At 54.2% G+C, this 17427-nt stretch overlaps 4 protein-coding genes across 4 annotated transcripts; 1 reads left to right on the top strand and 3 right to left on the bottom strand.

Moving 5' to 3' along the window:
* Window positions 1–1150: 1150 nt before the first annotated feature.
* Window positions 1151–3964, bottom strand: BDZ83DRAFT_767700 (uncharacterized protein; the record flags this gene model as incomplete). Its single annotated transcript, XM_060515291.1, has 3 exons — window positions 1151–1763; window positions 1819–2494; window positions 2539–3964. 3 exons carry the CDS (start codon window positions 3962–3964, stop codon window positions 1151–1153), a joined length of 2715 nt encoding a protein of 904 aa, XP_060368156.1.
* Window positions 3965–12876: 8912 nt separating this feature from the next.
* On the bottom strand, window positions 12877–14513 carry BDZ83DRAFT_149380 (scaffold protein Nfu/NifU N terminal-domain-containing protein). The gene is made up of 2 exons (XM_060501316.1): window positions 14493–14513; window positions 12877–14432 (listed from the first exon to the last, which is right to left on the bottom strand). The coding sequence occupies exon 2, from the start codon at window positions 14064–14066 to the stop codon at window positions 13239–13241; it is 828 nt and encodes a 275-aa protein (XP_060368155.1). The 5' UTR covers window positions 14067–14432; window positions 14493–14513; the 3' UTR covers window positions 12877–13238.
* Window positions 14514–15248: 735 nt separating this feature from the next.
* BDZ83DRAFT_717245 (uncharacterized protein) lies at window positions 15249–16348 on the top strand (the record flags this gene model as incomplete). The annotated part of the gene is made up of 2 exons (XM_060511927.1): window positions 15249–15670; window positions 15802–16348. 2 exons carry the CDS (start codon window positions 15249–15251, stop codon window positions 16346–16348), a joined length of 969 nt encoding a protein of 322 aa, XP_060368154.1.
* Window positions 16349–16557: 209 nt separating this feature from the next.
* On the bottom strand, window positions 16558–17109 carry BDZ83DRAFT_560085 (uncharacterized protein; the record flags this gene model as incomplete). Its single annotated transcript, XM_060503553.1, has 1 exon — window positions 16558–17109. A coding segment is annotated over one exon (552 nt), but the record flags the coding sequence as incomplete, so codon positions are not given.
* Window positions 17110–17427: the final 318 nt, after the last annotated feature.

The following is a 17427-nucleotide window of genomic DNA, read 5'->3' as shown; positions in this document are numbered from 1 at the left end:
ACTTTCAGTCCGAGGTCTACCGTTCCTACTCATTCAACAAAATTCGAAAGGAGTCTCTCTCATCGGAGACCGGCGAATGAGTTTCCAATGTCTCAATTATATTTCGTGGTGAACCCGCCAACATGGACTTGCAGCTATGTGGTGGTGAATTACTACTAGACTATCAGGCTCTCCTTGTGTACCTTATCACATAGTTAAATTTTTTCCTCTAGTCCAGCTTTCCTATTTGTCCAAACCCTCCAGGCTTGTCTCTTCTCTGCATGTGCTCCTTCGCCAGCGTTACCAATTTGCGGATTTGCAGTCATGCTCCAAATCTCCGGGTTCTGCGGCTCACGTCGAATTTGGCTTCATTGGCCATGTCACGCTCTAGGCAGATACCGTGAGAGGTTGCAATCCATCTTTGAAAATGGACGATAGACTAGCACCGACATACGCACACCTCACAGAACATGCATTGTAGAGAAAGGCATTGAGTCTCTGATCCTCATATTCTCAAATACCTAAGTTAACAGAAAAGCAAAATTTTTCGTACAAGAATCCGACATTGGCCCATTACCCAGAAACACAAGTCCCTTTTTTTTTAGTCTCGGGTTACACCATGCTTGTGTGGAAGAAAAGTAAAAAAAAGAAGTCTCTCTGTCTATGACGGTAGTGCCCTGAGTAGTAGTGAAAGTCTCTCAATCTCCTCTTGAATCTCTCATTCATCATGAATTTGGGGGTTGTGCTGGTGGGAAAATAGGCCGTGGTTGCTAAGTCTCGAAACAAGCCTGTAGAGTAAAGGTGAAAATGAAAGTGTTTGGGGGATCCAGCATGTCTTCCCATTTTTCGTCCTTCATGTCTTCTTTTTTCTTTCCGAAAGAAGCACAAAGGTCCCGCCAGTTTTTGGCAATTTAAAAGCAGAAAAGTTGAAGCCGTCCAACTCCGACAGTGAGAAGGAAAAAAAGTGTTGCCAGACTCTGTAGCCCAGGCTATGCTTACAATGCCACAACCATGCCAATCGTACAGAGGTACGATAAGCCGCTGGGCCGACAGTTCGTAAAATTGCGCCGAATGACGAACAGGAGTGGAATGGCCGTTGAGAAGGTCGAGTCCGCGGTGGAACATGAGAACCCAATATCGTGGTCATTTCCAACGTCAGGCGCCTGTCTCATCAGCGACTGTTCAAGGAAAGGCCCTGAAATGCGGTAGCCCATTCACTCTGAGTGTTCATTGGGCCCACGCCCGACTCATGCGGGCCAGGTCCGTCTGTTCCCGGCTGGAAACGAGATCGCATCTGATAGTCAGCTGCGCCAGGGAAGCTATAACTATCGAGCGACGGAACAACTCCAGGGACGTAGGGCATGTTTCCAGGCCTGGGCGCAGTGCCCATGCCGCCCATGTGCGAATAGGGATAATTCGGTTGGCCGTAGCCACCGGCGGGACCTCCAGGTCTTTCACCAAACGGCGGGGTGAACGAGTTCTGGAATCCACGGCCAGGAGGACCTGAACCACCGAATCCTCCAGAGTGCTGTTCCTGGTTCTGCTGTTGTTGCTGCTGCGCGGAGCGTCGTTCCGAATTGTTCGATCCACCGCGACCCACGCCAACCGCTCCGGGTCCGACGCCGCTAGGCGCCTGGATACCCAAGGTGGGACTGGCGAAGGATGCCGGGTTGATGGCCGACATCCAGATTCTGGTCTTGTAGATCTTGAACAGATCCGTAACGAGGGAATTGAAGTTGATGTATGAATCAGCGAAGTAGTAGAATGTCAACTTCTTCCAATCCCTGCGTGCGTGCGGTTAGTCTCACCTCTGTCCATCAAGTTCGTCCAGACACTTACATTTGAAACTCAGCATCGAGAATTTCCATGTTCAGTCCATGCTCCTTGACCTTTTGCATGCAGACTCGCTTGGCCTTGGCCTCGTTGCCCTCCTTGTCCCGCAAGGCATGGATCTCGTGACTCTGTGCCAAGCGCTTGATGAGCTTAGGCTTAAGCTCTCCTGCATTCGGCTCCTGCATATGACCATGCTGGTTAGGCGGGCCCATTCCGCCGACAGCACTGCCCTGGAGACCATTCGCGGCCGCCATAAGGCCAGCGCCTGTGCCGTCCTGGGCAGCAGCGGCATTCTGAGAATACATCATTAGCCACTTGTACTGCTCCTCCGCGTAATGCTCCTTGAGCTCCTTGGCGGTTTGCCAGTCGACATTGTCGCGGGCGACAGTGCCCAAGTCAGTTCCCCGATCAGCTTCGACGATGACGAGATCACCAGGCTTCACGGTCAAGCCGGTACCCTCCTGAATGTAGAAGACATCTGCTCTAGCACACTTGAACAGGACAATATGGAGCAGCTGGTTGTGGCGCGGCTGCGACATGGCATACACATTGCGATGGGGCGAAGGTGCACGGTTTCCATAAGGAGGGTGCATCGAATAAGCCGATGGGAAAGTGTTGTTGAACTGCATGCTCTGGGGAGGAGCAGCCAGACCTCCACCGGGAGTAAAGTAAGCAGCTGTGTCTATGATTCAGCTTGATTCACGCCAAAATAACAATCCAACTCACCTGTGTTTCCAAGGGGGTAGTTCTGGTTTTCCGAATAGGCCAGGGAGTAGTCCTGGGGTTGCGACTGCTCAGCAACGGGAGTATCGAGCGCGTTGAACGACTCGTTGATGGAGCTGATGGAACCTTGGCGGGTAGGAATATCCGCAAATGAGTGTCTGCGGCTCTGCTGGCCTTCAGGACCGCCAAAACCGAGAGAACTGTGCCAGAATGCCTTCTTAACGTTTTCCAACTTTCTGTTCTCGTACGGCGAGCGGAATCCTGACGCCCCGAACTCGCTCATTCTACGACCGAGAGCTCTTTTCGCCGCCATCTCACTGCCGTCATTGGCCTCATCAAGTTCATCGATGGCAAAGTCAGATTCCTCGGGAACGGCCTCGCGCAAGGTGTAACCGTTACCAAGACCGTACGCAGCTCCGGTAGAAGCTCTGGGACGGAGTCGGTTCTGATACTGCTGCTGCTGCTGTTGCTGATGCTGCTGCTGCTGCTGCTGCACTTGTTGCTGTTGACGCAGCATCGCATTCTCACGAGCAAGCAGCTCAATCGTCTTCGCCTCAGCAGACTGATGCATCGAACTCTGCATTGATTCCGTCGCACTCTCATCGTCATCGTCATCCACCTCCTTGACCTTTCCGAGCAAGCCTCCCTCGTTTGACATCTCACTCAGCATGCTGGGCCTGGAAGGACGATGCTGCAGGCCAGAGTGTCCATGGGCACGTCCGCGACCAAGAATCGTGGAGCTGCTCATAGCGGCCGGGGGCGCGTCGGGTTCCAATTGACCAACCGAGTAAGACTGAGAACGGTACGTCTTAGGCGTAGGGTGAAGGGGGATCGCGAAGGGGATTTGAGCGTTGGGGCCAGAGTCTCGCGGTGCAGGGGATGTCTGTCCATAGTTGTCAGGGTTGAAGAAGGAACCTCCAGCTGATCCAGGCGGCATAGTCGATGTGGGCGAGGGTAAAACCTCACTCAAGCGCGAGGGAGGATCCTTTCTCTCATTGTTCCAGATACCGGTGCCCCAGGTGAATGAGGCTCCCGGAACAGGAGCGCGACCCATGACGCCGGATGACTGGGTGTGAGTGCTCCAAGGCGCGTTTCCTTCCGCGGAAGGAGTGCTTGGGTGTGAAGCTGTGGGAGACATGGAGCTGCTTGCGAATGAACCTTTTCGGGGCCGAGGCAGCGGTTGGGTAGTGTCGTTGAGCCAAGAAGCTCTTCTGACAGGCTTCTGAGGTTGCGCCTGCTGTGGTGGTTCTTGGCGATGAGAATCAGCCTCGTCGTCTGAGCTGGCTAAAGCTTCAGAGTCGGGCGTTGATCGACGGTTAAGCTTATCAAGAAGAATGGCGTGGCTGTTCACTGCGGAGAAAGTGCCCTGACCCTGTTTGGAAGACGGGCCGGGTTTGGCGTTGTTAGTACTTCCCGTACCAGAACTCATTGTCCACCTGTTGTTGCCTCCCGATAGAAAACCGGAAAGTCTAGTCCACTTCCGAATACCTGACCAATTTCTGAAATTGACAGAGGTGAGCTGCTTGATAGCTTTTTTGGAGACTTTAGAGAAACGATTTGTTTAAACGGGAGAAAAGTAAGTGATGGGCTGACGAGGTTTGGTCAGGTGTTCTTGAAAGAAGGATGAAGGGCGGTAAACTCCGAATGAGACTAGCAGTTGAATTAGCAGCTAGGTCGTCAAACGTTAAAGGCAAGCGCTGTGAGACAAGATGAAAGAGACGAGTTTCGCCGCAACCAGCTTTGGTGTCACGGCGAGCTGCGGCTCGGGCTGCAGGTCAAAGCTGACAGCGACTGGCGAAGGGCAATTGGAAGGCGCCACGAGGTCCGAGCCACGAGCCACGAGACAGAGACGTTCGAGGCCTGGCGCACGAAAGGGTAAAGTGGGCAAATAGTTGATGAGTAGACAAAAAATGCGAATGTGTGTGAGTACAGGATTTTGTGGTAGACCACGATGGCGAGGTGATCTCGCCAAGGTGCCGAGGGAAGACGGGGATCCGAGCTTGGGCAGCGCTGGGTGACACGCGTGAGGCAGTCGCACTCAGACAGAATCAGACAGACACGACGAGATGTACCCAAGGAAAGGCAGTGGAGCTTGTCTTCAAAGGATTTTCCGCCAGACAGCAGCAGCCTTGCGACTTGAAGTGTGTGATTCGTACAGCAGACGAGTGAAAACAGGGTACGTACCGAACTGCGGGAAACCGGGTAGATCTATCGCCAGGGTATCAAATGTTGCAATTTCTAGATGCTGAGGAAACAATCTGATCGGGTGACCGAGGCGAAATCGATGTGGGAAGGCGCGGAAGAGGCTCGTTGGTGACGACTGATGCGTGGCGCGGCAAGGCGAGTCGGGTCGAGGCGGTATGGAGAAATGCTGCCCTGACAGGAGTCGCAAAGCGCAGTTGCAGGGGAAAAGAGAAGATAGTCCGCACAGTGACCAGGCTGAGGTCGTTGGTCGGGGGGGTTGAGAGAGAGTGAGTGAATGGGAGGGAGTGGGTGAGTGAGAGTGTCGAGAGAGCGAGAGTTGGCGATGAAGCAAGATGATTATGGTGCGCGTAAAACGGGAGCCGAAAAAAAGCGCGAAAAGTCGTCTAAACCAGTTCGTCTAACCCAGACCCAAAGTTGCCCAAAGGAAAATAATCAACGTGATGTATGGCGAGGGGTCACGCAGCAAAGCTGGGGCTGTCGTCGATTAGAGAAGCTATGCGTGTGCTGCGCGCGTGTTGTACTGTATGCGTATCCGTACCGTCTAGAATCGAGGTGCGATGCCGTTCGTTAGTGGTGGGTGGAGGAGGGACGGGATGATAATGCGACAAGAGTGAGAGCAGGCAGGTTACGCGCAGCCCATTGTCGGCGCGTAGTGGATGAAGAGCGATCGCAAAGTGGAATGCGGGTGGAAGCTGTGGATGTAGATGTGGATGCTGGAAGGGGGATGAGAAAGAAGAATGTCTTGGGCGGCGCCCTCGATCCTTTGGGGTGCGACGGTCTTGAATGACAGATGAGGAGAAGCACGGAGAGGGGGAAGAAGGGGAACAGACGAGAAGAGTGTTGGAGAGGTTTGAGGAGGATGGAAAGAGGTCACAGTTGTAGTGCGTTGACGGAAGCGGGGGAGGAGAAAGACGTTGCGACTGCGACACGAGACCAGAAGCTTGTCCAAGTGGCTGGTGCGTACCTATGAGAAAGAGAAGGGGTCCGGTTCAGGGTGTCCGTAAGGTAAGGTGAGGTCAGGGAATAGGTAGGGCCACCAGGCGAGCGAGCGGGAGAGAGTGTGTGCGAGAGAGACAGGATGACTGAGGGGAGGTAGCTTGCCACCTGACGACACACAAACCGCGGGCACAGTGAGGGGGAGTTGAGTTGGGTTGAGGAGAGGAGAAGGGCGAACTGAATGTGTGTGGTGTGTGGGAGTCTGGGGTATAGATGGATGGGTGTAGGTAAGGTATCGGTGGTGTGTGTGTGTGTGTGTGTGTGTGTGAAGTGTGTGTGCGTACCTATGGATGGATGAATGAATGGTAGGCGGAGCTGGACAAGGTATCCGTAGTTCGCTAATAAGACGATGCGAGGTCAAGAGGTCGTCGTGTCGATGGGAGTAAAGAAGAGACGAGAGGGGGCCCGATCTGAAGAGGTGTTCCAGTAAGGTACCACACAAGTAGGGGCAGGGTACCTGAGGCAATGATGGGATAGGGCGTAGAGTGGGAAAAGACGCCTGGTTTGGGTCGGTTCCAGCAAGGCCAAGCAGGTCATGCAATGGAATATGGAGGTAAGTTACCTCGAGGTGAGGTAAAGTAAAGTGTGGTAGCAACGGGAGTACTCCGTAATAATGCAGATGCAGTGTGCGCAGACTTGCAGAAAGAAAGAGAGAGTGACAGCACTCTCGACGAGAGATGCAATGCAGTCGATATCCAGCTCCAGCGGCAGCAGCATCAGCATCAGCGCCAGCTCCAGCTCCAGCTCCCCCAGGTCAGGCCAGGCCAGGCCAGGCCAGCCAAGTCCAGTCCACCAAAGTCTCGGGCTCCCGTCTTCTCTTGGTCCAGTTGAGTTTGGGTTGGGTTGGTGTGTGCCTGTCTGTGTGCGCTGCAAGCCACACGAGCGGCATGCACTGTATGAACAGCACTAACCCCAGGCCAAGGGTACGCACAGAGGAACGAGCTAAGCCTTGGTTGGTTTTGGTCTTGGGGGACAGATGCCTGTCCCAGCCCACCTCAGTGCTCCTAGACCCAAAAGAGCACAGACAGGTAGCACGGAGCCTGGAGTCAAGGTATGCGCTGGAGGCCCTGTACCTGTCGAGGCCGACGGATTGTCAGGGACGGGAGAGTGCGGGCTGGCTGTGGATCGAGTCGACTAATATCGGTGGAGGGGACAAGTGGGCAGGTCCCAGTTGATCATCGTACGGGAGAGTGGGAACGCTTCGGGACGATGAAAGCACAACGGTGATGCTGAGATGGTGAGAAAATCAAGACACCCCAAGAAAAAGAAAAAGGGGGCTTCGGATGGGGTGAGGGGAAAATCATACCCTGCCAACTGCCTTGAGAAGTTGAGGGTACGGAGTACGGAGTAGGGTTTCTGTCTCTGTATCCGGACTTGTTTACCCTCACTTCTACTCCGTGCCCCTCTCAGACTTCTTGTAAGGCGGAGAGCATCCAAAGGAATGCCCGGATGGTAATGCAATGATACCTTGGACCTCCAGCGGAGCAGTAAGGTAGTAACTGGAGGCCTGCATCCAAGTTGCCTTGCAAGTCTCTGACTTCCATTGATGAAGCACAATATGCAATATTGAAGAAGACACTGTTATGTAACGGCTGCCTTGAACATCCGAATGCACAGAACCCATCAACTGTTGATGGCATTCTTCATGGCGAAGTGAGGGAAAGTGCACGCATTATGCGAGCCACAGAATCGACCACTTGGTCGCTGTGTTGGGCATGTAGCAAAAGCTGGGACCAAGAATGAAGAGCATCCAGACTGGCACTGGATAAAAAGAGAAGTAACAAATAAGAAGAAAACCATCGCGTTGACTGTGAATAGCACTTGCTCAAGTCTGCGGAATAAGGTATCGTAGATGGAACAAGAACAAGGTCCTGTTAGTTTGGCAAGACTTCTTTGCATTGAGGTTGCCCCAAGAAAGCAGTGATGTACCGGAACACACTAAGCTGAGGTGCTTGTTGAAGCAGGTAAAGGGGAAAGAAGGTACCCAATCATCTGCGAGATGTGTTAGAATCTTGGAACGGCAGCTAGAACAAGGAGACACACTCTTTGCCCTTTTCTTTTTTTTCTGTGGCAGCTAGAAGGCTCCCCCCTTCCCGTCAAAGAGCTTTGAGTGGCTCAGGTGCAATGCAAGAGGGTGTGTAGCGGAAAGCGAGACGACGGTGTGGTAAGGTAGGTAGGGCCTAGAAGAACAGCCTCAGGTCGACACCCTTTGCAGGCCAAGGTACCTGCCTAGGTGGATAAATGGAAGGGTGGCGGGACGCGGGAGCCAGAATAGCCCAGACGACGAGGGCAGAAAAAACTGGAAAGATGGGAGGAAGTTATCCAAGAATCGTTACTAGAGAAATCCGAGTTGCCAAGGCATGGGTGTGGTGTTGTACTTTTCCATTGGTATTTTCGTACAAAGAACGGGTATGCAGGTACTTGGTGCAAGAGAACGGGGTTCCGCGAGTAGGTAGCAGGCCGAAAGTGGAAAAGATGTAAAAGGGATGGCAGCTCTAGCATTGCAATGGTAGCTCAAAGAAAGAAGTATTGTAACCGTTGCAAAATATGCCTGCCACTATGAGGTACCTCATACGAGTGAATGGTGTGCCAGGTTGAAGTTTTCCTCTACCCGTATCCGTAAGTAATACCTAGGTAAAAAATGCTGGGAAGAAGATATCTCAATCCGAAAATCCCCAAAACGCCATGTCGTCGAGCAGGCAAGGCAGGAGACACAGAGGCTGGATGGAGGTGCCTGCCATGCCTGTCTCTCTGGCGGCACAGTGTGGCCAAAGTGCCCGTCTCGAGCGGTGGATCCGAGCTAACCGTCCTTGGTCACTCACAGGTACGTACTGCCTGGCATCTTCCCGATTCCCCACACTGTTCTCCAGGTAAATCTCCACCTTTTGCCCAACGTCACTGCCAATCAGAGTCTAGAAAGCACAAGGATGGGCGAACTAGCAAGGCCAGGCCGGGCCTGTCAGGGCTCAGGGGTTGTGGCTAGTGGGGCCGCCCGTCTGCAAGTGACCAACCATCTCAGACCATGTCCTCCAGGTCGTTGCTTCTTTGTTCACCCAACAGCAACTAGAGCAGGAGCTGCCTCGACATATCGTGGGTTTCGGGGCCAAGAGGGAAGGAAGCGGGGAAACAGAACCTACCGGAACGGACTCTGTTTCCATTATGACAGACAGATGGAATCGAAATTGGAAACAAGCCATCAAAGTTGCCCGCCCGGTGATAGGTGTTCGCATCTACCTACCTACTAATAGCATGCACAATATTTACGAAGTACATGGGAGTCTCTCACGACGTCTTGGCTCCTCCCCGTACATCCGAATCTACCTTACAGTGGCACCTCGACGGGGACGTCTTGTTTCTACTTCAGTGCGCTGCCTCTTGCATTGCTACCTTTCTCGCTAGTTCATGACTGGACCTCTGTTCGTACATCGATGCTACCTCGGTCTGCATGATTACATACTCATCAAATCCTCACTACTTAGTTGTGCTCCGGCCGAGAGTTCGATATACAGTAGACTCGGGCGACAAGTCGCGAGAATGACGGCACTGGCATACAACGACGCCGTATCCATATTGAGCCTCGACGATGAAGAAGCTTACCGAATAAAGCGGGTTGCACTGCTGTCTCCCATTGTCAATCCTTCATCCGCGTCTGCAGAAAATGATGGCACTCACGCATAAGATTCTTCCGAGCCCTACAACGACAAATCACCTCAATCACCACCACCCCGCTCATGACATGCAATGCCTGCAGAGAAGGCGTTGTGTGATACGTCTGCATAGTGCGCCCATGTACCACAGTCGACGGCGGTATACGCATACACCTCAGATATTCGCCAGCGCGGTGTACTTCATACATCAAATTGGAGTTATTGTTCTTACAGATTCCGACGCTACAATGTTTGCAAATCCGACGTTCCCTTCGGCCCACCATTCTTCCGTGGTCGGGGATTTGGGAGCTAAGAACAACTTCTAGAGATGCGACTATCGTTCAGCGAGACTACGCTATCGAAACACCGAGGAAAACCAGCGTGAGCGAGGAACGAACTTTTCCGGATCATCGACATGGATACTACCTGTGGTCAGAATGGCCCCGACGATGCCGTTAATACTGCAGCTTTCTTCTTGCATGCTTTCCCTCAGCCTCCGGGCATGAAGTGGCCATCTGACCTCTATGCGGCTGTAACAGGCTGAGCCCATTCGCCCATCGCCGATCCTCCAACCTCTAGCGGTTTTTCGCCCCTTGATCAACAAAAGGCCAAGTCCAACTTCGGTCAGCGGTGGCATAGCGCTGCAATCAGGAGGAGCATATTTGAACCACCAGCAAGTCGAGCCAGCCAACCGGTTGATTGCATCCATCGTCCCAAGTGCCCAAGGACATCTGGTGGTCTCGCCGTTGCAGGGTCTCACCCTTCTACTGCTTGGCCGAGGCCGCGGACGTACGTGAGACACAGTCATGATCCAAACACGTCCTGTTCTTGAACGCAAAAAAAGAGCACACGCCGCCATCATGTCCGGGAACACTATGTACAGCAGCGGGAGCCACGGGGTCGATGTTCGCATGGCGGTTTCCCTGGAAAGTTTGGAGGTTTGCCGTTGAAAGTTGCAAGGGTGGCTGGAATTCTGCAGCTTGCCATCGGTCCTCATCCCTCACCACCCCGCACTAGATCCATGTTCTACAAATGTCCGTGGGCTCACGTTACGCTTCAAACAAGGTGACAAGGCACAGGGAAATGTCTTCCAGTCTATACCAGTTAATGTCAGTATGAGACGCCTCAAAGTTGCCGAGACCCTGTTCCACAAGTATCAGCGGAAGAGGAGGCATGGTCCCAAGTGCCATGATGCAAGAAATCTGGAGCCACGGCCACTACTATCGGCAAAGAGGGAGAGGGAGAGAGAGGATTACGAACTACGAAATGACGGACCAGCTTTTGCACTGGGTATCACCGGTCAATGACCTAGAGCAGACTACCTATCACTACCTACCATCTCTGATGCCAAAGGGAGCAACCACCAGAGGCAGAGGTGCATGTGCAGATGCAGGCAGAAGGTTTGGCGATGGAGGTCTGGGTTCAGGGCACTTCTCCGAGACCGAGAGGGGTAAGGATCTGTGGAGTAAACGGGCTGCTGCAGCATGTCACGCGCGCCCATCACCAAGCTAACCTCCTTCATCTTCAAAGGCTTCTTCGATTGGATTGTCTCACCGACCTCACAGTGGCATCATCCAGACTCTAGGCATATGGCACGGTTCGGAGCTTTCGATATCGAATCAGATGTAAATCCAGGTAAGCAGTATTGACGACGATGGAGGAACGCACTGCCGGCAACCGGTGGGCGGAGATAATATCTGGTGCGTATTTGAGATATATGCGACCCCGAATGAGTCTCCGCCTCTACGTCGACGCACTACTAGATGCGCAGAATCGCGCATTTGAATTCCATCGACAAGATATGAGGAGATCATGAACGCATTCCGTTGAAGGATTTGCTCTGGCCGTTTGGATGCCTTTCTACTCCTAATTTGCAGCTTGTCTATCAACCACACCATGGTGAGAGTGAGTGTGAGCGTCACGCTTCAGTTTTGGAAGGTGCGCCGTGCTTGAGACCTAGCAACCCAACCTATATCACGCATACGAAGATGACGAGAAATACCTTGCTATTTTCTGTAGTCGACAGGGAGATCTAATGGTCTACAAATGCGACTATCAAAGACGGCAACGAAACGTAGCGTACCGCACCGTCACTGGAGATCGACGACACCCCCAAGCCGATGGAGGGCGAAAGTCAAAATCAGCCAGGGGGCTTTACCCCGGATTCTCATCTTGTCATTAAACTCAACCGTGGGCGGCTGCTGCAACGGCTCCCCAAAAAGCCAGAAGTCAAAAAGCGACCAGAAAAACGTCTGAGCGGACGTCAAGCATTCACAACCTGGGAGCACCTGCGCGGATCTTGAAGGGAACCATCTGGAAGTTTGACCTTGGAGTATTGGGTTTCTTCCAAGTTGCTGCCCACCAAGTGGCGCTACTGCAACTAAAGACGGATACTCAGGGTCTCCAAGATCGACCCTCTACTGGCCCACCTAGCGCGGCGACCGCAACTGTTCCGCTCTTGCATCTGGTCTACCTCAGACTGCAGTGCAAGTCGGCATCAATACCATAGCTTGTTGTTCGCAACTCATTCTGTACTGCGATATTGGAGCAACCTCAACAGGGGTTTGCCAATCGCCTTCTATGGGGCGCTGGTGGCACTCGGTACGGAGACAGAGAAGGAACAGGCATGCACCCGGCAGACTGGCATGATGATGAGGAGATGCGGCACGAGATCAGCGGAAGTCAAGGAACCTAAACTTGACCGAGCAGAAAAGACGAGCCAGGAAGTCGGTGGGCCGACGACCTCCTGCTGAGGCCTGTTTGAGGAGAGAAAGAGGGGTGGGAAACAAGCCGGACATGGCCGTTCTGATACGGTACGGAACTTGGAAGGGCTTGAACGTTAAAACCACTCTCTGGATTGCTGGACCGTGGGGACGTCAAGACGCCAGAGAGTTGAGGGGTTTCGATGATTCGATGAGGGGTTCCTGCACGGGAACAACTACCCCCCGCTCCCCGCCCTGATCCGCTCCAGCAACCCTTGGCTGGGCCAGAGTCCAATCAAGGCGAGGGCAATAGAGAAAACCCTCCGCCAACCCTGCTGGGCCTGCGCATTTCGTTACGACCGATATTGGTCTCGAACGCGGCTTGTCTAGCAGGCCATGGATGATCTTTACCCGCATTGTCGACGGCATTGGTCTGAATTCTGCAATTTGACTTGACGCCGCCGGTGGTAGGGTTGTGCGCAAAAGGCCCTCATAGGCTTGCCCAGATCGTCATCCATCTGGACCTGGACCGGCCTCGGCTCGGAACGTGACCTTTTTTTACTTTCAAGGCGATGCAGCCCAGTCCGCGTCAGTGAGGCATTATATCCGACCGAACACGAGGCTATGCGACCGCGGTTTGCGAGGTAGGTCTCGTATCAAATCATTGTCAGTGCTCTCCTTGCCTATGCGAGGCTGGCGTACCTCTACGTAGATGTGGACGAGGCTGTGATAAAGGAACGGTAGTGTACGGTTTTGGTAGTGGGTATTGTCTACGTCACCGGGTTGAAGCCGGATTAAACGTTGCTCTTTAATTGTACAGCAATTCTACAGGTATCGTGCGCCTCCCCAATATCTTGTTGGTTCGCCGTTCTAGAAACTGGTTTGGGAAAAACTTCTAAACAGTTCTCCTCGTATCGCATTCCAGCATGCGGCTTCTTATGCCGCGGTCGCCTCGGGTCCCTTTTGGGACTTGAGCTTCTCCTCAAACTTTGCAAACTCTTGGATGGCAATCTCCTCCTCTTGGTCGAGGATCTGCTCGACGGACTTGACCTCCTCGATCTAGGTACGCCAACGTTAGCACGTATGTTCAACGGTTGTTTTCGGCGGCGATGCCCAATGAAGTTCCAGACCAAAGAACCAAAGGTGTAGAGTGTCAACTTACATAATGCATCAACATGCTCTCAATACCATTCTTCAACGTCACGGTGCTAGAATCGCATGTCCGGCACGCGCCGCGGAGCTTCAGCAGCACGGTGCCCTCGTCGGTGAACCCGCGGAACTCGATGTCGCCGCCATCCTCCTGGATAGCGGGCCGTATCCTCGTCTCGAGCAGCTCCTTGATCATGCCGACGACCTCGCTATCGTTCTCATCGTACGCCAAACTATCGGGCTCCTCGGGGGCGCCGTCGGCCGCCGCACCGCCAGCACCGCCCTCCTTGTCCGCCGAGACGGTGACGATGGTCTGGCCCGAAGTGATGGCCTCGGTGATGAGAGCAAAGATCTCGGGGCGGATGTGCGCCCAGTTCGCGTCGGGGGACTTGTTGACGGTGATGAAGTCGGCGCCGTAGAAGACCGAGGTGACGCCGTCAATGTTCATGAGCTGGGCGGCGAGCGGGGACGGGTAGGGCGGCGCGATGGTGGAGCGCGGGTTGAGGTACTCGATGAAGGGGGTGGAGAGGGTGTCGGGGAGGATGCGGTGGTTCGGGAGGAATTTGACGGCGTCTGGGTTGGGTGTGTTTTCGGTTTGGATGAAGATTGTGCGGACGGCGCCGGTGCGGGCGGCGAAGGGGGATTGGCGCTGCAGCGATGATTGTTGGTGTCGACTTGTTGTTGTCGGGCGGCGTTGTGATGTTTGGTTGTTTTGGAGGAGGCCGGTGTGTACGCTGGCGAAGGATCGCGATTGTGAGGGTCTGCAGGTGGCGGGCTTCGCTGTGCGCGCGACGGCGCGGAGGGCCGTCCTCGTTGCTCTGTACGATGACATTGTGGCGAAAGAGAAATGTGTTTGATGGCCGTCGGGTGGTCTCCGATCCGATTATTCTTCGCTGTGGTCGTTGTTGAGTGAATATACAATGTCGAGGGGCGGAAGTGGTTGATCGTCCAAGAGTGAGGAGAAAAGTCGTAAATGTTGAGGGAACAAGTAATGTCGAAATGTTGATTATTCAGAACGTACAAATTTACCAAACCTCACACCCTCGGCATTACATCCGGTGACGGAACCTTTCGAATTTTGAGAGCAGGGCAAATTACAGCGCGAGGAAAAAGGTTGACAAAACTGGACGAGCTTTCCACTTTTTTTTGCCGTTGCCTCTCAATTCCGAGGCGTTGCATTACCAATCATCGAGGCTCTCTGCGTGAATTGGTCAGTTTTGGGTCCTTTCGGGGGGCACGGGGGGTCAGTGGATGGCACCTTAAGATGGACCACACAGTCAGTGCCCGGGGGGGGGGGGGGGCGTTCGGACAGCTGGGTAAGAATGACGCAGAAAACTGCCACTCATGGAACCCCTCGGGTTGGTCCGTGGAATTCCCGATTTGAAAGTGATTTTCTTTTGTGGGGAGCTCGGGAACAGCTAAGGTAAGGTGTTTTGGCGGTCAAGGGGCTCCTTCACCGCCCGCTTTCCCAAAGCCTACATACCTCAAGTATTATGGAGGAAACGCCCCACTGGAATATCGTCAAACAGACAGACGGCAGAAAAAAGGTTTCGAAAAAGAGCCCAAAGCAGAGAAGTCTCTCCCAACCCAACTGGCAGAAAAATAGGAAAGAAAACAGAAAGGAAAAAAAGAACGCGGGGTTATCGTTACTAAAAAAACGACCAACGACGTTATCTCGATCCTTGACCAACCTACCTTACCTATCCGTACCCTGAACCGCAAAGGCTTGACCTCACCCTTGTCTCTAGTCAGCACTTTATCCGTATTTACTTTTTTTTCCCCCTTTCGGCCGGCGTCACGGCAACATCGACATCCAACGTTTGACGTACCATACTCGACAAAGGAGAGCAACTTCCTAGCAAACGGACACTCTTCCACGGACCCTCGTTTTTCACCAGCGACCCGTGACCGAACCGACAACCTCTTCCATCTCCTCCCCCCGACGCCCTGCTATAACCGCAACAAGAACAACCAAACCGCCAGCTTCCCTTCCCATCCTCCTTCTTCTTCCAAGATGTCAATCCCAGACGACACATCCCCCTATGCAGCCCTCCCAACATCCCCCAAACGCGCCGCACAAGACGACCTAGCAACCGAACCCGAATCCCACCCCCCAGCCACGAAACGGTCCCGTGCAACGAGCCCCTCGCAAGACGACGACGACGATAGCGAAGCAAAGACGCGAGCTACGACAGCGGCGATGGCGAATGCGTCACTGACAGCGGGTGAAGGCGAGTGTGAGGGCGAGCAGGGCGTCGGTGAGGGTTCAGCAGCAGCAGAAGCTCCCGCGGCGCAAACGACACAGACACAGCCCGCGGCAGACGAGACACCAGAGACGACGATACAGCCTCCTCCGTCTGCGCCAAAGACCAAGACGTGTGGCGTGTGTCACGAAAAAGAGGGAAAATACAAGTGCACGCGCTGCGCATTACCATTGTACGTAACATTTTGTGCTTTGTCTTTGTGTATTCATGTCTTCAAAAGTTGCTCATTCTTCATTATGCGTGTTTTTGTTTCTCATTATATACATTATCTTTACTGACTTGTGCGCTTCCTTCTCCTTCCAGCTGCTCCGTCCCGTGCAACAAAACGCACCGCGAGAACCACCCGCCCGATCCCGAACCGGCGCCGAAACCCCCCTCAGCCGCCATCGAACCCCCTGCGCCGAGCAGCGCCGCTGCCGCCGCAAGCGACCCGAGGAACCCCTTCAGCGTCCTCGACGACTCAGATCAGCTCCAGTACCTCTTCCGACGGTACCCGACTCTGCAGGCGCGACTCCTCGAGATCTTTGCCGCCACGGAGCCGCCGCCGGAACTGCAGTCCACGGGGAGCAGCCTCAACGACATGATGAAGGCGCGGGCGCTGGCGGCCGCGAACCCGAAAAAGGAACAGTGGACGCACGACGTCGGGATCCGCAAGGGGAAGGAGGCGCTGCGGAGGGCAAGGGCCGCCGACGGCGAGGACGGCGAGGGCGTGAGGGAGTATGTCGAGCTCATCAATCACCTCATGTCGCAGGCGAGCGCGGCGGCAGAGGCAGAAGAGGTGATTAGGAAACAGGCGGCCGAGAAGGATGCCGAGCTGATTAGGCGCCTCATGACGGAGGACCGCGGGTGAGAGGGCGTTTGGTTTTGGTTTTGGTTATGACATGATTAGGAAGGGCGCCTGCGTGTTTCATGCGGCGGCCCTGTGTTGGATAAGGCGTGCGTAACGCAGACACACGTTCAAGTGCAAGTGTGCTGTAAAAGCGCCGTGTATGCATAGATGGTATCGATCATCAGGTAAGGGTCCTATTTACTCCCTTGACAAAAGTTTTCTTTCAGAGCTCAGTGGTTGACTTTGAATCGCGCAAAGAATCCGCTCTTGGGCGACCTCAAGGCGGTGTCGGACGGCGGGCTGTTGTCCCGGGAGTGATTCTCTTCCCGCCCGTGTCTGGTGAGGGCTCCGAGCTTATGCTTCAGGGCCCATATAGAATCCGCCTTGCGCAGTGACGGCTTCGTCTTTGGCTGCGGCTGCGCCTCATCGCTTTGCGTCCAGTCCACGCGGTGCTCATAGGGGTTATGATCCGCCGCTTCGGGATCGTCAAGATGATACGGTGAAGAAGCACCAGACTCAAAGGGGAGGAGAATGTCGCCGGTCGTCGCTCGCCTGGCGGACCTGGAATGGTCCATCTCACCGGCCCGCCCAACGCCCAGCGGTCCTTCAATTGTGTGTCTGTGGTGATTACGGTCACGGTGCGCGCGGGGGCTGCCCAACTCGGCCATTTCCGGAATCTGTTCGTGGGTGATGGGGGCGCGGTCCTGGTGCCTCTCGCGGTGGCCTTGAGCAATTCTCAGGGCCGTCCTTGACAGCTTGCGAACGAGACCTTTGCTGTCTGACGTCTCGGTCGTTGTTGTGCGTGAGAACTGCGCCGCGGCGAACTGTGGGATGAAGGGATGCTTGTCACCGTCAGAGCCTTTGCGTTTTGAAGCCGAGTCCTTTCCGCCAGACTTAGAGCTGCGGTTATCTGCGTCAGACGTCTTCGACTTTGACCTTGCGGAGCTGCCAGAGTCCACTCTCTGCTTGGTTGGCTTTACGGCTGGCGGCGCAGGTCTGGTGGTGGTGGACTGGCCAGGCTTGAGCGACCCTTGATCGAGATACTCCCTGGCCAAGCTTGCATGCTGTGGGTGACCATCCTGTAGCCCGTTGAGAGCTGG

Source organism: Colletotrichum acutatum (genome assembly GCF_030867785.1).
Source record: "Colletotrichum acutatum strain CBS 112980 chromosome Unknown BDZ83scaffold_19, whole genome shotgun sequence".
NCBI lineage: Eukaryota > Fungi > Ascomycota > Sordariomycetes > Glomerellales > Glomerellaceae > Colletotrichum > Colletotrichum acutatum.
The sequence above is the reverse complement of the archived record's forward strand: the minus strand, read 5'-3'. Positions and strand labels throughout refer to the sequence as shown.

Excerpts from the sequence above, each read along its gene's own strand:
- BDZ83DRAFT_149380 (XM_060501316.1), bottom strand. The coding sequence starts at position 14,066 with ATGTCATCGTACAGAGCAACGAGGACGGCCCTCCGCGCCGTCGCGCGC.